The 22,459-nt window shown below is 36.9% G+C and overlaps 1 protein-coding gene across 1 annotated transcript in view; it reads right to left on the reverse strand.

The window, feature by feature from the left end:
- PGAP1 (post-GPI attachment to proteins inositol deacylase 1) overlaps positions 1–21,765 on the reverse strand; it is a 97,426-nt gene extending 75,661 nt beyond the window's left edge. The window contains exons 1-5 of the mRNA XM_053598404.1: positions 20,139–21,765; positions 13,562–13,715; positions 9,915–10,090; positions 5,105–5,276; positions 883–1,040 (exon numbers count right to left, since the gene is read on the reverse strand). Of these exons, the coding sequence (XP_053454379.1) occupies positions 883–1,040; positions 5,105–5,276; positions 9,915–10,090; positions 13,562–13,715; positions 20,139–20,285 (807 nt within the window). The 5' untranslated portion in view covers positions 20,286–21,765. The remainder of the gene's footprint in view (positions 1–882; positions 1,041–5,104; positions 5,277–9,914; positions 10,091–13,561; positions 13,716–20,138) is intronic.
- Between the last annotated feature and the right edge of the window lie 694 nt (positions 21,766–22,459).

Raw genomic sequence — 22,459 nt, forward strand, 5'->3', positions numbered from 1 at the left:
CAGAATAGCTTCATAATTTTTGTTCTATGTATGGAAAGCATTCAGGAAATACCTATTTAATGAATGAACAGCAATCTAACATAGGGCAACAGTAAATGAGATGAACAAAGGAGTCTTTTTAACTATGGAACAGTGACTTTCTAGAACTATCTTCTAAAAAGCAAAAGGAATGGGCATACCACATTCTATGGATTTTCTCTTCAGAAAATAAGTTACATTTGGACATGATGTATATACTGAGTTAAGAAGATCTTAACTGAAGACTTCAAGGTTAAATATACAAAAAAGAAGTCCTAAAAGGAAACTTGAACTCACTTTACATAGGTTATGTATCCCAGTTAAAGACCAAATACTTGATGTCCTAGCAGGGAAGAATAAATAGCAAATTAATCAATCAGGGTTCTATTTATACTGACACTATCAAAGCTAATCATTTTAAAATTGGTAAACCTTCAACCAAGCTTAGCATTCAAGAGTATGTGATATGTTTGATATTCTACTACTATAGCATAGAGTATAACACTCAGATGTAACTTGATTCCCTTAGACTTCATACTTCCTTACATTTGCAACTCTAATTGATGGATAGGCTCTTATTTTGGACAAGAAACAATTATTCCTCAAATAGAGTTATTTTCACAATGTTTCTAAGGTCCTTTTTTATGTCTATGGACATAAACATCCATGACTCTGCCCTCCCAACACACTGCTATTCATTTATTCATAGTCTCATTCTCTCTCTCTCTCACACCCTCACTCCCACAAACACACATGTACAAAAGTCCTAAACCACCAACTCAGCAGTCATTATCAGTATTTCTTCTTTCTTGTTCCACTGTGCCTATTACATTACTATTTCAGTAGAATCTTAAAAAAGATTACCACAACAGATAAGGCACTGGTATGATGGCTTAATTTTGGTAGAAAAGTCAGTCCTGAACGAACTTGGTAATCCCGAAATCCTCCAGCCACAGAAAGTGTGGTTAAATTTATGTGTTGAGCATTTAGAATCCAATAGTTGTTTACAGTCATATAAAAATCTGGTAGGGAATAAAAAAGAGATGTTGAAAAGGCATAGCCATTTCCTGTAACAATATCTATACAGAAATTTAAATTTCTGCTTAACTCACATTGCTCTACAAACTGTTATTTACATTTCTCCATTTTGAGTAAAATCAGTATGTTTACACATTCCTGCTTCCCATTAAAGTACAAATACTAAGAGCTACTAAAATTATCAATAAAGAAAAAAGCTATCGAAATCTCACTAGCTTTGACAAGTTCATAGGCAAACATATTTCTGCATCTCACAGGACTATGCTTGCTTGTGAGTCACACAGTGTCGCAAGGGGGAAAAAACTCTAAAATTCTTCCAGAGGGAGGAATTTACTATGCCAAAAAGTTGTAGATATTTGTGGTATTGGTTTCATGGTATATGTTGAAGTCTGTCAAATCATACAATATGTGCAGGTTTTTGTGTATCAATTACACTTAATAAAGTAGTTTAACCAAAATAGCTATAGACCCTTCTCATTGTGGCAATGTCCCTGCAAATTAGGGCTCGGCACTTTTCTACTGTGACCAACCATCATCACACAAAGCACTATTTAAATTCTTACAATACAATCAGAACAACACCATTGATATTAGTCTTAGGACTGTGCCCCTATAGAAAATCTCAGTTAGGATTCTACACATTTAGTGTAAGAAGTAGTTCAAAGGGAAGAATTTGCTAACAATTTTTCACTTTGTTTATGGAAGTGAGAAAATTTTAGCATCAAGGCCAGGGCAGGGGAGTTGTCATTTCTTTTTCTGATTATCAAAACTTGACCAAGTGCAGTGGCTCATGCCTGTAAGCCCAGCACTTTGGGAGATTGAGGCAGGAGGACTGCTTGAGCTCAGGAGTTTAAGATCATTCTGAGCAACATATCAAATTCCTGTCTCTACAAAAAATAGAAAAATTAGCCAGGTGTGGTGGCATGCATCTGTAGTACTAGCTATTTGGGAGGCTGTGGCAAGAAGATCACTTGAGCCAATGGACTCTAGTCCTCTAGTCTGAGCAATAGAGTGAGACCTCATCTCAAAAAACAAACAAACAAAATACGTTTGTATTCTGGCATTTGATCCCATCCAGGTCTTCAAACATTTGGTATAGCAAGCTTCTCTAATTAAAGATCTCAGCAATATTTACTTACACTGCCACCAAGCCAATCCAATCATAACATCTGGAGGGTCTGGCCTCTGAGTACCAATGTGGTATACATGCCATATGCCTAAATACTTAAAAGTCAAAAATCCAGCTACGAAATTGTTAAATATATTTTCTCTCACTATCTTGACACATGTTATCACTGAAATAATCTGGAAGAATTCTCAGATACCTCAGAGCTGAACACTGAGTTTTTGCAGCACAGGAAGAGCAGATTTTTGGGCCTTTAATATTCAATCCTCCTTCTCTTCTCAACCCAATTCTATCCCGTATCACAAGGGCCTCATGTGCATATCCAAGCTCTGTCTGAACCTACTGAAGACCCCTTAGCTATAACTCAAGTTTAGGATTATACATACCTGCCCTTAGGAGGACAAAGCCATGTAAGAGACCCACATAGGCCCTAAAGTAGGCCTGGGGTATTTGGGTAAGAAAAGTCTGCAGGCCTGTTGGTTACCTGGATCATGGTCAAGAAAGTAAAGGCATGAGCTCTAAGTGGGGAAACTTAATCTGTATACTTCCTACTGAATAGTGAAGGGCAAGTCCAGGGCAGGGCCCTCTAAAATGCAGAGTCCAGTACAGGGCCTCTTTCCCCCTGTTTAAGGTACTTCTGCCAAAAATATTCAGGAAATCTGCTTCTGAAGGTTACAGGGATCTCTGTCTCTCAAAACCTAAAAATGTGTGGCTCTTTTGCTTTCTTCATTCTAATTCTGACTTACTTAAATAAACATAGAACAAAGAGAAAAGATTACAAGGAAAGCATCCTAAGCCTTTTAGAGACAGATCATCACCATCTTTCAAAACAATACAACCTAACTCTATTAAAAATTCATTCCTCAAAGAATTTGTTAAAATCTATTTAGGTCATTTTATTTATCGATTTTTTTTTTTTTTTTTGAGACGGAGTCTAACTTTGATGCCCTTCATAGAGTGTTCTAGCATCATAGCTCACAGCAACCTCAAACTCTTAGGCTCAAGTTATCTCTTCAGCCTCCTAAGTAGCTGGGACTGCAGGCATCTGTCACAATGCCTGGCTATTTTTTTTCTTAGAGACAAGGTCTTTTGAACCCACAAGCTCAGGCAATCCACCTGCCTTGACCTCCCAGAGTGCTAGGATTACAGGTGTGCGCCACCACGGCCAGCCTCAAATCATTTTAATTTAATTTACATGCCTCATCTATATATACCATACAAATGCAATAATACAAAGAGTTCTCAATTGTTGTGACAAGTACTATGACTTTTAACCTTTGATTTTTTTTCTAAACCTATGGTCATTTTGATTACTACAAGTATTACCACAGATTTAAACAACTTTAATAGTAAAACTTTTTGCTGTTAAAAGATTTCTACAGGCAAACTTTTTTTTTTTAAGTTTAATTTTTTTTTTTTTTTTATTGTTGGGGATTCATTGAGGGTACAATAAGCCAGGTTACACTGATTGCAATTGTTAGGCAAAGTCCCTCTTGCAATCATGTTTTACTCCCATAAAGTGTGACACACACCACCGCCCCACTAGGCAAACTTTTAAATGTAAAACCAAAGCCACTTCTCCTAACAAGTACTGTTGTGTCAGATACCTCTAGCAAATAAATTATGCCTTGGTAATGTTGTTAAGATGGGCACTTTAGAACCTACTTCAGTTTGGAGTCAATGGAGGATATTTCTCACTTAACTAGAAACAAAGTTCTCATCAAAATGAAGATAATGCAAATTTTGACAGATAGTTATAAGTTTACTGATCAAGAAAAAAATTCTTTCTCAAGATTTTCTTCTACTCATGTAGTATTTCTATAAGCAATGAAGATAATCTTTGACTTTAACAAAAGTTTAGAAAGTAGGCAGTTAATTCTTATTCTGTGACATTATCACTATTTAGATGATATCAATCATAAACTCCTACTGTTCATTCAAAAGTTCCTGAAATATTATAGTATTATCCATAGTTTTATTTCCTATGCTATTGTAATGCAGGTCAGTAAGAAGCAGTACAGCATGCAAAAGTTAAGAGCACAGAAACAAGGAACAAGTTTGTCAGGGTCAAATACTGGCTCAACTAATTTCTTCCCCTATGACTTTGTCAAGAACTTCATCTTGCCCTCTTTTTCAAGCCATAAACAAGAGAATAATAATGGTACCAACTTCACAGAACTATAGTGAAGATTAAGGGTGGTAATATATCATGTGAAATTCTTTAATATTGCCCCAAATATAATAAAACCTCAATAAATATTAGCAATTCTACCTCACCAAGCATTAGCATACCTATTTATTTAAAAACAAGACATTGCTATTGTACTTAAATATTATTCTATTCCAAAAAAGTTTTTAAAACGAAGTTTAGACACATCTTAAGAAATAGGGAATCAGGCCGGGCATGGTAGCTCATTATGGGAGGCCCAGGCAGGGAGATTGCCTAAGCTCGTGGTTTCAAGACCAGCCTGAGCAAGAGCAGGACCCTGTCTCTAAAAATAGCCGGGCATTGTGGCAGCCACCTGTACTCCCAGCTACTTGGGAGGCTGAGGCAAGAGGAGTTTGAGGTTGAGTGTGAGCTATGATGCCATAGCACTCAACCTCAGGGCAATAGAGTGAGAATTGGTCTCAATAAATAAATAAATAAGAGATAGGGAACCATCCTTGAGAATAATTAAATTGAAACTACTATCTAGGGATTATAAAACGCATGTCAACCACGTTAAGATGCCACGACAGAAAAAACTAACAATAGTTTTAATTATAACCCTAAGATGAAATACATAAACAGGGATGCTCAAAACTGGAAGTGCTGATTTGCAGTCAAGCTACGTCACACATGGATAAATATGTACCATATCTTGAATATGTTATCTTGAACAGCAATAGGAGGTCAGTTGGTGTTTATGTAACAGTACTCACCTGTAATGAAACGGTCTAATGGCATCACAGGAGCAACATGAGGTGTGGCTTGTGTAATGAGAAGACTTATCAAATCTTGTTTAAAATTTTTCAATGTAAGCAATGCTCTTGCAACAAGGCCACCCATAGAATGACCAATTATTGCCACACTTTTTGGAGCAAATTCTTGACCCTATTAAAACAAATCACCATGGCATAATTAGTCTTGGTACCATAATAAAAATACTAACTATTCCCTTCTGTATATGAGTAACTTTATAGAAAAATGAAAATTATTTATATAACCTCCCATCATAAGGTATAGAAATGTATTCTTATACAGTTTAAATTAGTATATACATACTATTTTGTGTTCTGCCAAATACTTTTATACGTATACCTTGGTTTCCTAAGCCCAAATTGGAATATTGGTCTAATAAATCATGCTTGCACCATTTGTTATGCTGAATGTAATCTGAGGAGTAATATTTGGTGTATACCAGAATATTAGGTTTTACAGGACATAAGAAATCAGATCATTCATCTGAAACTAAAAATATCACAAAAAAAGCCATAGCAATGTACTACCTTATTATAATGGTATCTCCTATTTTATCTAATTATTTTCCTACTATGCATATCGGTTTAAAAATAAACCACCATTCCAATCATTTATTCAGTGACAATTACGAATTTCATTTTTAAAATAAGTATTGCTTTTCTAAAAATCTTTGTCTTCACCAGCAGCCTCTGTTCCACTATCAAGCTTTTGCTCATCACCCCACACACTGATCCTTCACATGCGCCTTCTCTCCTACGAATAAACTGGATTTTGTGCAGAAAGAATTAATACAGTAAGCCTGAGACTGCTATCCTTAGAATGGACTGCAGGCAAAGCTGGCTCATGGATGAAATATGAAACCTTATATCTGGGGGGGGGGGGCGCGGGGGGATTCCCACCATTCTGTAAATTAGTGTTTTTCAACCTTTTTTTTTTTAATCACACAGCACACCTGAACCTATGGCTAAACTTTGTGGAACACTTAAATTATGTTAATCAAAAAAAAGAGTAAAAAAATTGTACTTCGAACTTCTTTCAAAAGTAATTAATGATCTTTAAAAATCTTTGAGGGACACTTAAGATCTTCTCGCAGTATATCAGTGTGCTTCGTGAGGCACACCAGTTGAAAATCACTGCTATAAATAATAAGAATGGCTCACTGTACCTAAACTGTTAGGGTAAATGATGCACTTTATGCTGAATGCCTGCTGTCCTTCAGGCTGGAATCTTGGTATGTGCTAGACAGAGGATGTCTACATGATAACCCTCTAATCAAAACCTTGGGCATTAAGTATAATGAGTTCCCCTCCTAGACAATAGTTAACACAAGTCACAATTTGTTGGTGTGGGAATTAAGTGCATCCTGTGTGACTCCCCTGTGAGATGATTTCTGGAAGCCTGCAACTAGTTTCCTCTGGATTTCATCCATGTACCTTTTCCCTTTGCTGATTTTGCTTTCTATCCTTTCACTGTAATAAATCATAACCATGAGTACAACTATGTGCTGACCCGGCAAATCTTCAAACCTGTAGATAGTCTTGGAGATCACTGGCATAGACCTAATCTTAACAAAAGCCAACCTCTACAAGGCTCTGAAACCTATCCATTTTGGCCTTCTCAAGTACATAATTCCAGAAATTCTTCCCATTTTTTTCATGTATCATTGTAATTCACTCTGTACAAGGTTATTTACATTTGTGTATAAGTGTACTATTATTCTCTTAAAAAAAGATAAACACATGCCTGTAATCTCAGTACTTGGGAGGCTGAAACGGGTGGATTGCCTGAGCTCACAAGTTCGAGACCAACTTGGGCAAGAGCAAGACCCCGCCCGTCTCTAAAAAATAGCCAGGCTCTGTGGTAGACACCTGTAGTCCCAGCTACCTGGGAGGCTGAGGCAAGAGAATTCCCTGACCCCCAAGAGTTTGAGGTTGCTGTGAGCTAAGAGCCATGGCACTCTACCAACGGTGACCAAGTGAGATTCTGTCTCAAAAAAAAAAGAAAGACAAAAGATAAATAATTGTTTTTTAACTCTCATTTCCCCTTATGAGGGCACTTTCTCTACATCTCTTTGTAGGAACACTCTTCAAAAACAGTATATACAGTACTTATGGTCTTCAATTTCTCAACTTCCATATACCCTTAAATCCATTCCAATTAGGTTTTCACCATAACACTCCACCAAAACCGCTCTCACCAAATCATGAAGGAATTTAATAATCCATTCTTAATCCTCATCTTATTTAACCTATTAACATCATTTAACATAGTTGATTACTTCTTTCTTTGAAATATTTTGCATGGTTTCCTTAACAATGAATTCTTTTACTTCTACTCCTACCTCACTGGCTACTCCTTTTCAGTTTCTGTTGCTGGTTACTTCTTGTCTCTCTTCATTTCTTAAAACTCGAGAGACCCAGGCCTCAGATTTCAGATCGCTTTTATAACTATTAGTATGTTGACACCACTGGTAATCTCATCTAGCCTCAGGGCTTTAAATACATCTATACAGAGTGAACCCTCATTATCTTCAGACTGGACCTCTCCTTTTTTTTTTTTTTTATTGTTGGGGATTCATTGAGGGTATAATAACCAGGTTACACTGATTGCAATTGTTAGGTAAAGTCCCTCTTGCAATCATGTCTTGCCCCCATAAAGTGTGACCTCTCCTTTTAAAATCTAGTCTTAAACTCCACCTACACAACAACTATGCATGGAATATCTAATATGCATCTCAAACTAAACGTGTCTAAAATCTGTTCCTCTTACATTCTTCTCCATCAGATTCATATCATATCAATTCATATCTTTCCAGTTATTTAGTCAAAAAAACCTGCAGTCATTCTTAACTCTTTTCTTCTCACATTGCTCCTCCATATCTGATCTGCCAGTAAATCTTGTTGCTCAACCTTTAAGATTTACACCAATTTGACCACTTTTCATCACTCCAACTGCTACCAACTTGATTTAAAGCACCTTTATGTCTTGCCTGAATTACTGCGATAGCCTTCTAACTGGTCTCTCAGCTTCCACCTTTACATCCCCTCTGTTTATCCTTAAAAGCAGACAGAATGATATGATACTGTTAAACTTATATAAGAACGTGTTATGCCTCTACTCAAAAATCTTTATAGTGGTTTTCTGTATCAATCCAAATAAAAGGCAAAATTCTTAAAATTTCCCATAAAGCTCTACAATCAGTCTGCTACCCCCTAACTTCTACCAACTCACTCTGTTCCAGCCATACTAGTTTCCTTGTTTTTCCTCAAATACAGCATGTATGTCCCTGCCTCGTGTATTTGTTTCCTGTATTCTAGAGTATTCTCTTCCCATATAGCCAAGTAGGTCACTCCCTCATGTATTTGATATGTATTAAATTGTCTGCTTCTCAAAATAGGTCTTCCTTGAGCACCCTTATTTATCATTGTAATCCTCTCCCTCAACTGCCTAGCTCCCTTTTCTCTTTTATTTTTCTTCCTGGAATTTATAATCATATAAGATTGTATGTATGTTTCTTATGAAACATGTTTATTATCTCCCTCTCTCCTCTCTGAGGAGATAGCCCTCTATGAAGGCTTGGATTTCTGTTCACTGCTATATTTATTTAAAAACTCATAATGAATGAGGTTTTCTCCACCCAGAACGTCCTCTCTCTTTCCCACCCATAAATCCTAACCACTTAACAAGATTTAGTTGTCCTCTAACTTCTAAAGTACTTGCTTATGATAGTAATCTTACTTTCTAAAAGCCTCAACTTTTAAAAAGTATATTTTTTTATTATAAATGTTATAGCTCATTTCTTTTTCTCATCTAACTGCTCTGGCTAGGAATGCCATTACTATAATGCATTTTTTTGCTGTAAAAACTTTTTTTATTGTTTTTAACCAATTAAGAAAAAGCACAAAAATGATAGAGTTCCCATATATCCCTTTATTCAACTCCCCTGATGTTCACATTTTATACAACCAAAATTGGAAATTAGCATTAATATAACAGTATTAACTACACTGAAGATCTATTTTAAATCTCACCAGTTTTTTCTCTAATGTACTTTTTCTTTTTCAAAATTCCATCTAGCACTCCACCTTGCATTTCTAATTATCTCTCCTTAGTTTCCTCCGATCTGTGATAATTTTCAGTCTTTCCTTAATATTTTATGACTTTGATACTTTTGAAGTTATTTTATACCCGTCTCTCAATCTCGGGTCATCTGAAGTTTTCTCATGATTAGAATGAGGGTACGAACTTTTAGCAATAAAACCACAGAAATGATGTTGTGTTCTCCCCGGTGCATCATGTCAATGGGATCCACGGTATCACAGTTTCTGCTGAGATGCTCCATTTGTTTCTTTGTTATGGGCATCTTTTACTTTTAAATCTTTAACTTTGCTTGATACTTTTGAGGTTTACATTTAAGGATTGTTAAGATGGAAACTAAAGTACTAGTTGTTTATTCATGGCTAGAAGCAGAAACCTATACCAGTGACTTTTAGGAAATGCACTGCACTCCTAATTTACATATAAAGTTTAAAAAAAAAAATTCCCTGAATTTGCAAGATAAGTTTCTTGAAAATTCAACTTAAACTTCAAAATCACCACTGAGTTCAAAACAATCGACTCCCCCAAAATAAAATAATTTAAAAAAACAAATTTGTGCCATCTTTGCTTTAACTGCCATATAAACAAATATATGATTTAAAATATACTGATTCCCTTAAGAAAAAATGTTTATAGATTGTACCACTATTGATTTGCATGCTTATCTCTTACCTTATAGAGTTTAAGAATTGTCTTAATGCATTCATGTACAAACTTGGTCTGCTTCTGAAGACTTCCACCATATAGGGCCACCAATTCTTCATTGAAGTTCACACTAAAGAAGTCAAAGTGGTACTTGAAGTCAATGTCTTCTGCTTTTCTAAGAGCAATAGAGCCAACAGAACGAACTGCAAAGGAAAAGAGTTTAATGCAAATTAAATAAAATTTTAAAAGTTTCATCCAGTCTTTTTTCAAAATCTCTTAATAAATAACTTTATCTCACATCATGAATATAAACCATCTTATTTCAGGATGAAATCCACTAATAGTGCCAATTTAGAAGAACAATTAACCTAGCAACTTCATGCCTTAAACACAGTAAGTATGCCCTAAATATTTTCAAAATTAGAAAGTAAATAACAAGTGAACAGGTCACACATTCTCTACCGGCATTCCTTTTAGTAGAGGCAACACTAGCTAAAAGAGAAGGGAAGGATTCTTTGAAGAATGTGAAACAAATTTGTGATACTTACTTAGGATGTTAAGAAGGAGAAGGTTCCTGCAAGAAATGTCTGCTCATCACTTGGTTTAGATATCCATGCTTAATTTGTCTCTTTCTCTTACACATGGAATCCAATCCGTCAGTAAGTTCTGCCTTGCTCCACCTTCCAAATATATCCCCAGTTGAAGATTCTCATCATTTCTACCACTACCTTCCTAATCCAACCACCATGATCATCTCTTGTGTGAACTACCATAATAGTTTACTAACTGGTCTCTCTGCTTCCACTTTTTTTTTTTTTTTTACTGTTGTTTTCCAAACCCTTTAACAAATTTTATTATGAATGGATTACATTAAGTGACATAAAAATTGAGGCACATAGTTACGCAAACAAAATACCTGTTTGCCATTCCATCTTTTAACAACATATACTATACACACTATAATTCACATACAATTTCAATGGTTTTTAGTATATTTACCATATCTGGTATATACTGTACAATCATCTCTGAAATATAATGTCAGACATTTTTTAATCACTTCAGAAACAAAATCCTGTGCCCATTAGCAGTCACTTCCCATTTCCCAACTTCTCTTAACCCCTGGTAAGCACTAATCTTTCTGTCTCTATGGATTTGCCTTTTCTAGACAACTCCTACATAAACAGGCTCATATAATACATGATCTTTTGTGATAGGCTTCTTTCACTCTTCATAATGTTTTCCAGGTTCACTCATGTTGCAGCATGTATCTGTAACTCATTCCTCTTTATTATTGAATAATATTCCTTTGTAGAGATATCATATTTTACTCATCCATTCAACAGCTGACGAACATTTACATTGTTTCCACCTTTTGGTTATTATGCATAGTGCTGCTATGAACATTTATATACCCATTTTGTGTGGGTGTATGCTCGTTTTCTTGCACAGACTCCTAGGAGTGAAATTTTTGGGCCACAAGATAGTTCTACATTTAATATTCTGAGGAACTGTCCAACTGTTTTCCAAAGTGGCTGTACCATTTTATATTCCCACCAGCAATGAAATATATGACATTTTCAATGTCCCCACATCTTCATCAATACTTACTGTTTTTTTTATTACAGGTATCCTAGTAAGTATGAATTGCTATCTAAATTTTTTTTCTGAAATCACTTTTATTTCAAAGTATTAAGGAGAAAACTAAATGTTTTTGGTTACAAGGATTACTTTTGTAATGCTTGAATCACAGATATAAGTGTGCCCATCATTCTACTATTAGGTTTTTGCCCCTCCTTTCTTCCTGGTATCTAATTTTGATTTGCATTTCTCTGGTGACTACTGACATTGAGTACCTTTCCTGCTTCCACTCTTGCCCGTTTATAGCATATTCCTTCAACAGCAAAGGCAGAGTAATTATTTTTTTAAAGTAAATCACACCTGCCAGACTGGTTAACATTTTTAAATTTGTCAAGGATATGGAGCAAAGAAAAGTATGATGTGTTACTTATAGGAATATAAGTTAGCATAATCAGTGAAGATAAAAGGATATATGCATAACCTGTGATATGGAATTACATTCACACAGTACTCCTTTTACAGAAACATGGGCTTATGTGCTCCAAGATACATAGAGAAGAATATTATCTGTAATTGCCAATATGTGTAAACAACTCAAATGTCTAAAGACAAAATGGAAAGACTATGGAATAGAGTAAGGAAAATGAATCAATCACAGCTCACACAACTTACAGACAATGTTAAATGGAAGAAGCCAGACACAAAAGAAAACATACTAAATAACTATTTATATTATGAAGTTTAAAAACAGCTCCAAATAAATAGACTGTAGAGCGATGCATACTTATATACTACAACAACAAAGTTAAGGAAATTAGCACCTATAACGATTGTGACTATGTTCAGAAATAGGGAAGAGAGTTTAAATAATCAAAGGGTTCCAGGATGCTGCCCATCTTTTACTTCTTGACCTGCGTTTTGGATCTGTGGGTGCACACTTGATAATAACTTTCAACTATCTATATTCTATGTATTTCTCTGTATACATGTAAAATTTCATATATAAGCATTAACACAGAATCAGATTATATCATTTCTTACCCAAAACTTTCCCACCATGCTTAAATCAAAATTCAAAATCCTTTCTAAGCTTAGATATAGCCCATGGCTACTTTTCATTCTCAGCTGTTTTCACTTTCTCTAGTCATTTTGACCTTCAAGGCACCAAGCATGATCCTGACTTGGGGCCTTCCCACAATCATACACAATCCCTTGCTCCATTCAAGCCTCTCCTCAAATCTCCTCCTCACAGTGGCCCTTCTTGAATACTTCCTGGCCCTGTTTATCCTCTACCCCCTTACTCTGTTTTATTTTTCTTTCTAGCTTAACATTATTTGTTTGACGGTTGTCTTTCCAATAAGAACGTAAGTTTGATAAGGGAGGGATTTTATCTTGGCTCTCTAATACCTAGAATATTGCCTGGCTCATGGTAGGTACCCCATAAATATTTGCTAGATGAATAAACATGTAATTGTACATATTGAAACAATTCTAGTTTCATTATGTAACAATTCTAGTCCATTTAATAACTAAGCAGATTTTAGTTATAAACAAAATTACTTTCTGATTACTTGTCTGTTTTGCCAGAAATAACTGCTATGTCGCCAAGCCAGCTGGCATCTATACATATAATTTCCCTACCCTCATCTTTCTGTGTTCCTTCTAGTATTTCTGGATCTAACTGAATTCCAAAAGAAAGAGACCAATCTCCTTTCTTGTATGGCCTGACATAAGCCTAATCAATGCTTCAGGTTCTGTTCTCTCAGCCCTCTATCTCCAACAGAAATCTGTTTCCTCTACTGATTGCTGAACTCCCACACCACTTCCTTATCCCACTCCCCTCCAACTTACTCTTTTTCTCCTTGTCAGGCTTTCTAAAGTGACCTTCAACTCTTCTTTCCTAAGTAAGTACTTCTTACATGTATTTTCTCTCAGAAAAAATGTCATATAGTTGGGTCTCCCAGTAACCTGACATAGAGCACTTTACATAAGAGTATGTATTTCATTCACTTCATTTGATTCACTGAGTATGGATATGTTTCAAATTTTTGAATTGAATTTTACAGCTTTCAAAATTCACTCCCAAAACTTACCTTGCTTATAACTTCCAGCATTACCAGGAAGAAAGAGAACTGGAATACCCGTCAAAGGGAGAATTTTGTGTTCTTCAGCATACGATCCTTCTCCATAAAGATATAACTCATAAGCTGGATAGCGTTTTGCAAGTTTCTTTGGAAGTTGTATTTTCTACGTCAAAAACAGTAGTTTCACTTTAATCAATTTTATTAAAATGATTCAGCCTCATGGTACACAACTCTGAATAATGCAGATTTGAAATAATACAATATAAAAATATTACTGATGCTAAGACCACTTAATACACAAAACAAGTTCTACTTAAAATATCTTCATATAGAGAATTAGTCCTGAATTACGTGAATTTTGAACCATGGAGTCTTCAGGAAAGCATAAAAAGAAGCTACCTGAAATTCCAATGAATATAAATAACTCCAAATAGCCACTAACAAGGCAGAAAAGCACTGGCATATTTTAGGAGCTTACAAGTGGACATAATTGCAAATGCATTTAACTTAGTATCAGTATAAGTTATACTTAGAAATAATAAAGACTTCCCACCCTCAAATCAATTTTTTTTTTTGCCATTTGTAACTATTTTATAATGTCTCTCCTTTTATGCAGGCCCAACTATATATTCTAGTTGTTACATCTTCAAAGGAAGGTAAGTTTGTTTTATAAGGCAGCTTTCTGCCTCTCAACTTGCTTTGACCTACAATGTACTTAACAAATTAATCTGAACCTTACAGCTATGTCTCAGTCAAGACATGTACACTCTTCTTATCATAAACGTTACAGTAAATTACCAACTTTTTCAGTTTTCATGGACCAGGTACCTGGTTTGTCAGCACACCTTAAACTACTCTGCAATTCATATTATTGCATACCAAATGAACGAGTAGTTCACATAAAGTTTTTCAGTATAATATAAATTAGGTCTTAATGTCATCCCCGAAAGGTCTTTCTAAAAGAGGTAATGAAATATAAGCTTTTCTGCTCCTTTTTCCCCCCAAAGGGTAGAAACCATATAAAATGAAACCAATCACACAGGATAGTAATGTCAACTTCTTTAAACAGACATCAATAGATTAATGATCTAGTAGTGCTGTACCTGTAGCGCACCCTCGATAAAGAATTTTAACTATTGAATGAAATTAAAAACCGTAAATGTTGTTAATGACTACTGAAAAACCTCATTGTTTTAAAAACAACAGAATTCTTAGCCAGGCATTGTGGCAGGCGCCTATAGTCCCAGCTACTTGGGAGGCTGAGGCAAGAGAATAACTTAAGCCAAAGAGTTTGAGGTTGCTGTGAACTGTGATGCCACGGCATTCTACCCAGGGCAACAGGTTGAGACTCTGTCTCAAAAACAAAACAAAAAAACAGAATTCTGATCATTCATGCACTTTCTTGAATATTCCTTTGAGGATACTTCCATAAACAATCTGTGCCAGTAGCTCCATGGAAACATCACTTGAAATATCAACATTAGTTATTTCCTCAAATATTGAAAATACAGAAATACTAATCCCACTATTTGCTTTACATGTATATGTGTACGTCAACTCACATTAGTCCCAACATTGCTCATGCACAGAATACAGTCAAAAATGAAAATGACATAGTTATTTGTTTAGACACAAATTAAGCAAAAAGAAAATGTAAGAGAAGAAATAGGTTCTGAATTCCTCCCAATTTAGTATACCATTTGATATAACAGTACATGCATCTTAGATCATTGTTCTTTTTAGTATAGTAGCTAAACAAAGTTTGAACTAGTTGAAAATTAACTCAGAAGAACAGGAAACTATCAAATATATCTAAAAATAAATATTTAATTCTCTGGATAAAAAAAGTAAGCAAAAATGCTTGATATATTTCATAAAATGCCATTGTGAAAGCAATTTTTGTAGTGAAAAATAACATTTAAAAAATATGAAATGTATGGAGTTTTTTTTTTAAGTATAGATATGGGGAAAAAAGACAAAGAACGAGAAAGATGGGATGGGATTTTAGGCAAATGGCAAAATCGCCTTTCCAGATAGAATTCAAATTGAAAGTGAATGACAGTAAGACACAGGAAAGGTAATTGACCAGATTGACAGAAAAGTTGTAAAGATACAAAAAGGATTTTGATGAGACAACAGAATAGAGCCTAGGACTCAAACAGAAAATATTTATAAGCAGGAGGACTCCAATATAAATCGATTATTTTAAATATTTATTTTAATGAGCAACCCCCCCATTCAATATTAATACCAAGTACATTTACACTTCAGGATTATCCCCACAGTCCTGCTTCTGCTATCTGTCCTTCCTTGACTGTGCCTTAGAACATTCTTTCTAACCTAAATCCCTTTGAAAGGAGAAAAATTCTAACAAACTCCCAAGAGTTAGAAAAATACTGAGTTAGGAAACTAAAATCTTTATTTTGTGATATATATTATTTAATTGTGAATTAAAACAAAAAAAAGTTTGATCTCCACAACCAAAAAAAAAAAAAAGAAATATTTCATCTTGGTACCCATAGCACGGTGACTGCAGCACCAGCCACATAAACCGAGGCTGGCATGTTGGAGCTCAGCCCGAGCCAGCTAAAACAATAATGACAACTGCAGCAAAGAATGGCCAGGCGGGCGCCTGTAGTACAAGCTACTTGGGAGGCTGAGGCAGGAGAATCGCTTAAGCCCAAGAGTTGGAGGTTGCTATGAGCTGTGACACCACAGCACACTCCCTAGGGCGACATAGTGAAACTCTGTCTAAAAAAAAAAAAAAAAAAAAAAAAAAAGATTTTTGTATGTTCAAGATAAATGCAGTTTTGAAGTTCTTAAAAAAGCTCTCAGTCCTTTGCTCACTCCACCTAAAATTCCAGTAAAAATTTTTAGAAACTGACTCTTTCAGATTGGTATCTTTCCTTTTCATAATCTCCCTGCTACATCCTGCTGTCAGGACATACCTTGCTAAAATACACATTATATGCGTTTCCTCACTACGTGTATAGATAACAAAGACTTAAGAGAGAGCTGTCCTTCAATGATCAGCTGTCTCTAATCATTCCTACTTTCTTTTAACTTGCACCCACCATGTTTTAAAATTTGTTTTTAATATGTTGAAAAATTCAATATCCAAAAGGATATACATTGAAAAAGACCTCTCCTACCCCTCTCCTCAACCATATAGTTCCCAGGTTCTTAACAGACTGACCTCATTTATTCAGAAATCTCACTATTTTCAAAATGACTTACATCCTTAGGCAGATTTTAACTGTACTTGTATCCACATGGCAACTAATATTATTATTGTTGTGTATGCTTCCAGAAATATTTTACTTACCTTCAAGCAAATGTTTATAGTATATTTTTTCCTTCTTACATAAACAGTATACATTATAAATACTTCTCATGTAAAGTGTCCTGGTGCCTTCTCACCTTCACTTATGCCTGCAATTTTCTTGTTTCTATTCTTTAGGAACTATACTTGCTCCCTGGCCCAATTTACTACATCTACATCTAAAGCCTTTTAATACCCAAGACAAACTTACATGCTTTCTCTTCTGTGAAGAACCTTGTACACAGTCTTACAGTGAAATTATAGCACTAATACATTAAAACTGTACATTATATTCCTTTTTTCCCTACTGTATTATAAAGAAAAAGACACAAGGTCTGATTTATCTCTAATTCTCTCTCACCTCTACCAAGCATCTAGATATATCTGATCAGAGTAATCTAGACAGAGTAGTCTAGATATATCTGGCACAGAGTAGTCATTCAATAAATGATCTGCTAAATAAACATCACATTTAACAACAAAACACATGATTTATATTTTTAATATCAAAGATTTCCTTTCAGTATTAGGTCACACATATGAATGTAGCCATTGCAAAAAAATTACTATTATGAGTGAAAACAACACAGATGTTTCTTCTCAAATTCCACAATTTGTCTAAAACTGTGCATTGCCAAATAAAAGTTTAGCCTTGCTGTTATAATAAGGCAAGAAGGTTTATAGGATAAAGTATATTTTGCCTGGTAGGCTTGTGATATGTTCGAGCAGTGTTCAGTTCATTCTGAATAAGTGAATCTAGGAAAACTAGAGGCAGAAGATGAATTTCAAAGCTTCATTTTTATAAAGAGTTTCAAATTTCTCCCCCAACACTTTTTAAAAAAATGGAGAATAAAACTGACTGTGTTTCAACTACCTTTCTATTTTCTCTGCTGACTGGCTAGAGAAAATAAAAATGAGGAGTAAAAAAGAAAAGGCATTGAGAAGGAAATCCAATGACTAAGACATCCCACACGCTATATATCAACCTGGGAACAATTAGAGAAATAGAATTAAAAGTAGGCAACATATAAAATATCTTCAGAACATTTTTATTCCAAAAAAACCATTTGGTTCTTAACAGAATGACCTCGCTTATCCAGAAATCTCACTAACTATATTCAAAATGACTTATTTCTATATGCAGGTTTTAATTGTACTTGTAAAATAACATTACCTGGTATGCAGAATAAAAAGACTAAGAAACAAATATAACTACTATAGAAATTAACAGTTTTTTACAGAATGAAAATAAAATCAGCTAAAATTGTGGATCAAAACGGCACCTGTGGCTCAGTGAGCAGGGCACTGGCCCCATATACCAAGGGTGGCGGGTTCAAACCCAGCCCCGGACAAACTGCAACAAAAAAATAGCCGGGCGTTGTGGTGGGCGCCTGTAGTCCCAGCTACTCGGGAGGCTGAGGCAGGAGAATCGCCTAAGCCCAGGAGTTGGAGGTTGCTGTGAGCTGTGTGATGCCACGGCACTCTACCGAGGGCAATAAAGTGAAACTCTGTCTCTAAAAAAAAAAAAAAAAAAAAAGCATGCCACTATAATTAACTATTGGACTAACAAATTATTAAGAGAAGCGTAAACTCTCAAAAAAGCAAATTAAATCAAAATAACTGAATACAGACTACCAAACAACAAAACCCTAAATAGCTCTTGCATTAGCTACACTAATTTTGTCTTTCCAGTCAATTTTATGAGGCAGAAAATGCATCTGTGAGGTCCATATGCTTTGTTCTCAATGGCAAAGAAAGCAATTTCTCCTACAGCAGATATTAAAATAGCTTCAGTAATTTTGAGCAAATTAAAAATAACTGGGAATTAGTACTGTATTGCTCCAAAATGATTTTATTTGAGCCAAACTCTTCAATGCAGTACAAAACTAAAGTGACCTACTTCAATCTACTGGGAGTTTCCTATTTATTAAGCCATAAAAAATGAAGGGGGATTACAATTGCTCTATTTTCACAATTTCAACATATCTCTTTAGAAATGAACAGAGACAAGAGTAATATGTTAAAATCGTCTCCTTCAATAGCATCAGTAATCAAATGTTTCCCTTTCCTTATACATTATGAAAAACCAAACAAATGAAATCTCAATTTCCTAGAATTTTGCCCATGTGAAAGGATGCTCTTCAGCAATGTCAACCTTAGTTTTAAAATCTAAATAATAGCAGCATAATCAAATAATATACTCCCTCCATAACGATCTGTATATAGAATCAATTGCTATTTGCATACTTCGTCCTAAAGAAAAAAATCCGCTATGGTTTAAAAGTATACTAGAAATGTATTTTATGGGAGCTATCATTATAATAGATGTTTCATAATTAAGAGATAACATTTAGAAATGAAAGAATCCTTTAAAAGAAATTTCTTTGGAGAGTTGTGTAATTTGCCACCACCTCTTTTTACAGTTGGTCATGAATGAAATTCTAGATTCCACTATGCTGAACCGACGAAGCAATTGATTGAAAACATTTATCATGGAAAGGAAGAGGTGGGGGCGGAGAAGAGATAAGGGCCAAGTCTCTCAAATTTCGAACACAGTGAGAAAACAAGAACAGCACCATGAAATAGATGTTAAATGCAACTGGCAGGAGGCCCAGCTGCTTGGCGTCACGCACGAACACAGGTATTCATACACACGCACGACTCACGTCCTACAAAACAGCAGGATCCGCAAAATCTATGCAGGAGGGGAAATAAATAATTTTCAATTTAATCTCTCTCCAGGTTACACGTTCGCCTAGAGGGAAAACCCTGGTGTCTCTTAAACAGCCTTGGGAAGTATAGACAACAGACGCTCAGTTCCTTTCCAGAATTGCTACATGGACAAGCAAATCTCCTGGCACGAGAGGACAGATCCAGGCGCTTGGGAAGTGAAGGAGGGTCCCGGCGCACCTGTTAGGGCAGGAGCCCTGGAAGGACCGGCTGTGGATTTAGGAAGTGAGGCTGAGGCTGCCCCTCGGGATGAGGGCGGCCGGGCAGGTCCAAGAAGAAGAGCTGCGTTCACGATTTGGGGCCCAGGAAGATGTTCGGGAAAACCATCTATCAAACCTCCCATCGCGAAGAGAGGACACAAAGGGCAGGTGGGGAAGAGGGGGAGGGTCTTCGGGGGTCTCCACGACGGAGAAAACACAGGCGAGGACGGGACAGGGGCAGGAGAGGCGCGGAGAGCCAAGGCAGGGCGAACCCATAGAAGGACCTGGAGCCGAAGTATCGTAGCGCTCAGTTGAGGAGAGGGCGGAACCTTACCTGATACTCCGGGTACTCAAACATGTAGCTCATACTGCACTTGTTCTCTTCAAAGCCGAAAAAGACATCCCACAGTCCGACGGTCGCCATAAAGACCATGAAGACATAAAACGCCAAGTTCCAAAGGTTGACTGAGTGGAGAAACATTGTGCCAGCACCACCGCCGCCGCTTCTGCCGCGGGGCACAGAGCCCAGACTGAGCCAGCCCGAGAGCTTTTGGCCACCCGCGCGGGAGCAGAGCCAGAGCAGCGCGCGCCTGCGTGGACGCTCGGCTAGCCCGCGCGCCCGCCGCTCAGTGCGCCTGCGCGCAGCTGATCCCGGGGCCTCCTGCCTGGCGTCTCCCAGAGCTGAGGAAAGAAGCGGTATTTGCCGCGAGAGCGCGAATCTGAGGCTGGGAAAAGAAAGGGAGAAAGCTGGATGGGATGGGCTGGACAGTGAGGGGCGGGGGGGAAGGAGGCGGAGGCCAAAAGAGAGAAGAATGGGAGGGAAGGGCGAGGAATCCCAGGAGGGAGGGAAAGAAAAGGAATCGCGAGGGGGATGGGCGGAGCGCGGGAGCCCCGAGTGGAGCAGGGAGAAAGGGTTGGTCGGACGGGTCGGTTTATCTGGGGAAGCGGATGGAGCTGAGAGGAGATTGACAACCCAGAGCGGACTTGGCGAGGGGAGGCAGGACGTCAAAGCCCAGTGGTCCTCAGCTGTCAGATTGCAAACACCTCTCCCTGCAGCAGTTTAAAGGCCCGTGCAACTCAATTTAGGACCGTCTCGGGCCTCCGCGGTTTCCGTCTTCCCAGCAGTAATGGAGTGCGTCCACAGCTCTGGGGGCTGGTTAGTCTGAGGCGCGAACACTGCGCTTTCCCCCACTGTTTGACGGCCAACTTGGGCCGCGTATAGGTAACAGCGGCTTAAAAGCGTCCCCTCGTTAAAAAAAACGCAAGCGGCGGAAGAGATTCTGCTCTTGGGATAAAATGAAAATCTGGATCAGGAAAGGTCCTTAAAAAACGAAACTAAAATGTCCATTAGCGCTGACTTCCCCAACAGGTATCAGTTAGACACAGGCGTGCCTTGCTCCCCAGAATCTCCAGCTCTTGGGGAATTGGTTGCACCTTAACGAGAGGAGGCAATTTCATCAAGCTTCCACTCAGACTCAAGTGACTTAGAGAATTTCATTTTAGCAGAAAGGAGGGGGTCAGCTCAAAACCATAATCTCTTGTAGGAGCTTCAAAGCACTGGACTATTATGAAGAGAAAGACAGGGTGTAGCTCTTCAAAGTGGACCCACTGCAGAATTCTCCTTAGATTGAATTTCATTTCACCTGAGCCTATTTTCTGGTATATTTTCTGTGCAGAGGAAGTTTGGCTATGGTATATAAAATCAATTTAAAAACCAAAAGGAAACTTACAGTTTATCTTGCACAACATCCTGATTTTCAAATTAATCATAAAGGAGAGGTGAAATAATTCTAAAAGTCAAGATAACTGTTTATACACAGAAACAGTTGCAACTGTAAACAAATACACCTAGCAACTGGGTGTGAAATACTGACAGAGAAAGAAAGAAATAGTAACAGGCTCCTTTTCGGTAAAGACAGAAATTCGGAAGGATAACAGAGAAGCTGTGGGTAGAATCAATCACAAGGGTAATTATTAAGTGATAATGTATTAGAGATGTGTCATATATATGTATGAAGTTCTTTATGTGATGTGATTTCACTCGGGAGTGTTAGGCCTTTTATATTCTATTGACAGGAATAAAATTAAATAAAAATTTGTAAAATTTGTGAATTTGGAGATTTTGTTGCACCAACATGACTGGATTATATAAAGAAAGACCTATTTTGATCAGCAAGGTGTGACATTGTTGAGCCCATAAAAGAGATCCTGAGTTTTGGGGTGGGTGAAAATACCAGTTAAGGCAGAGAATTAGTAATCATTTAGGAATGGATTTAGGTTATAGATCAAAAGGGGTATATACTGGAGTCTGGGTACTCGAAACCATAACAGATGCCCGCTGCTTATTTCTCCTAACATTTTATGACTGGTATTAAATAAACCCAGGGTAAATTCACACTTCCTCATCTATCTATCCCAGTACTTCTTAAACTTAATGTGCATTGAAATCACTTAGAGATTTTGTTAAAAAGCAAATTCTGGGACCCAAGATTCTGTGTTTTTAACGAACTCACGGATGATGGCAATGATGCTGCTCAGTCAACTACGCTTTCACTAGCAAGAATCTGTCCTGCCTGTGGTCTCTGCTACATGGAGAAATCCCTGAACTTGAAGATGACAGAGCTTCCTCTTATGGTGGCTCCCGTGAGTTGTGGC

The sequence above is a fragment of the Nycticebus coucang genome, chromosome 7 (genome assembly GCF_027406575.1).
Source record: "Nycticebus coucang isolate mNycCou1 chromosome 7, mNycCou1.pri, whole genome shotgun sequence".
Taxonomy (NCBI): domain Eukaryota; kingdom Metazoa; phylum Chordata; class Mammalia; order Primates; family Lorisidae; genus Nycticebus; species Nycticebus coucang.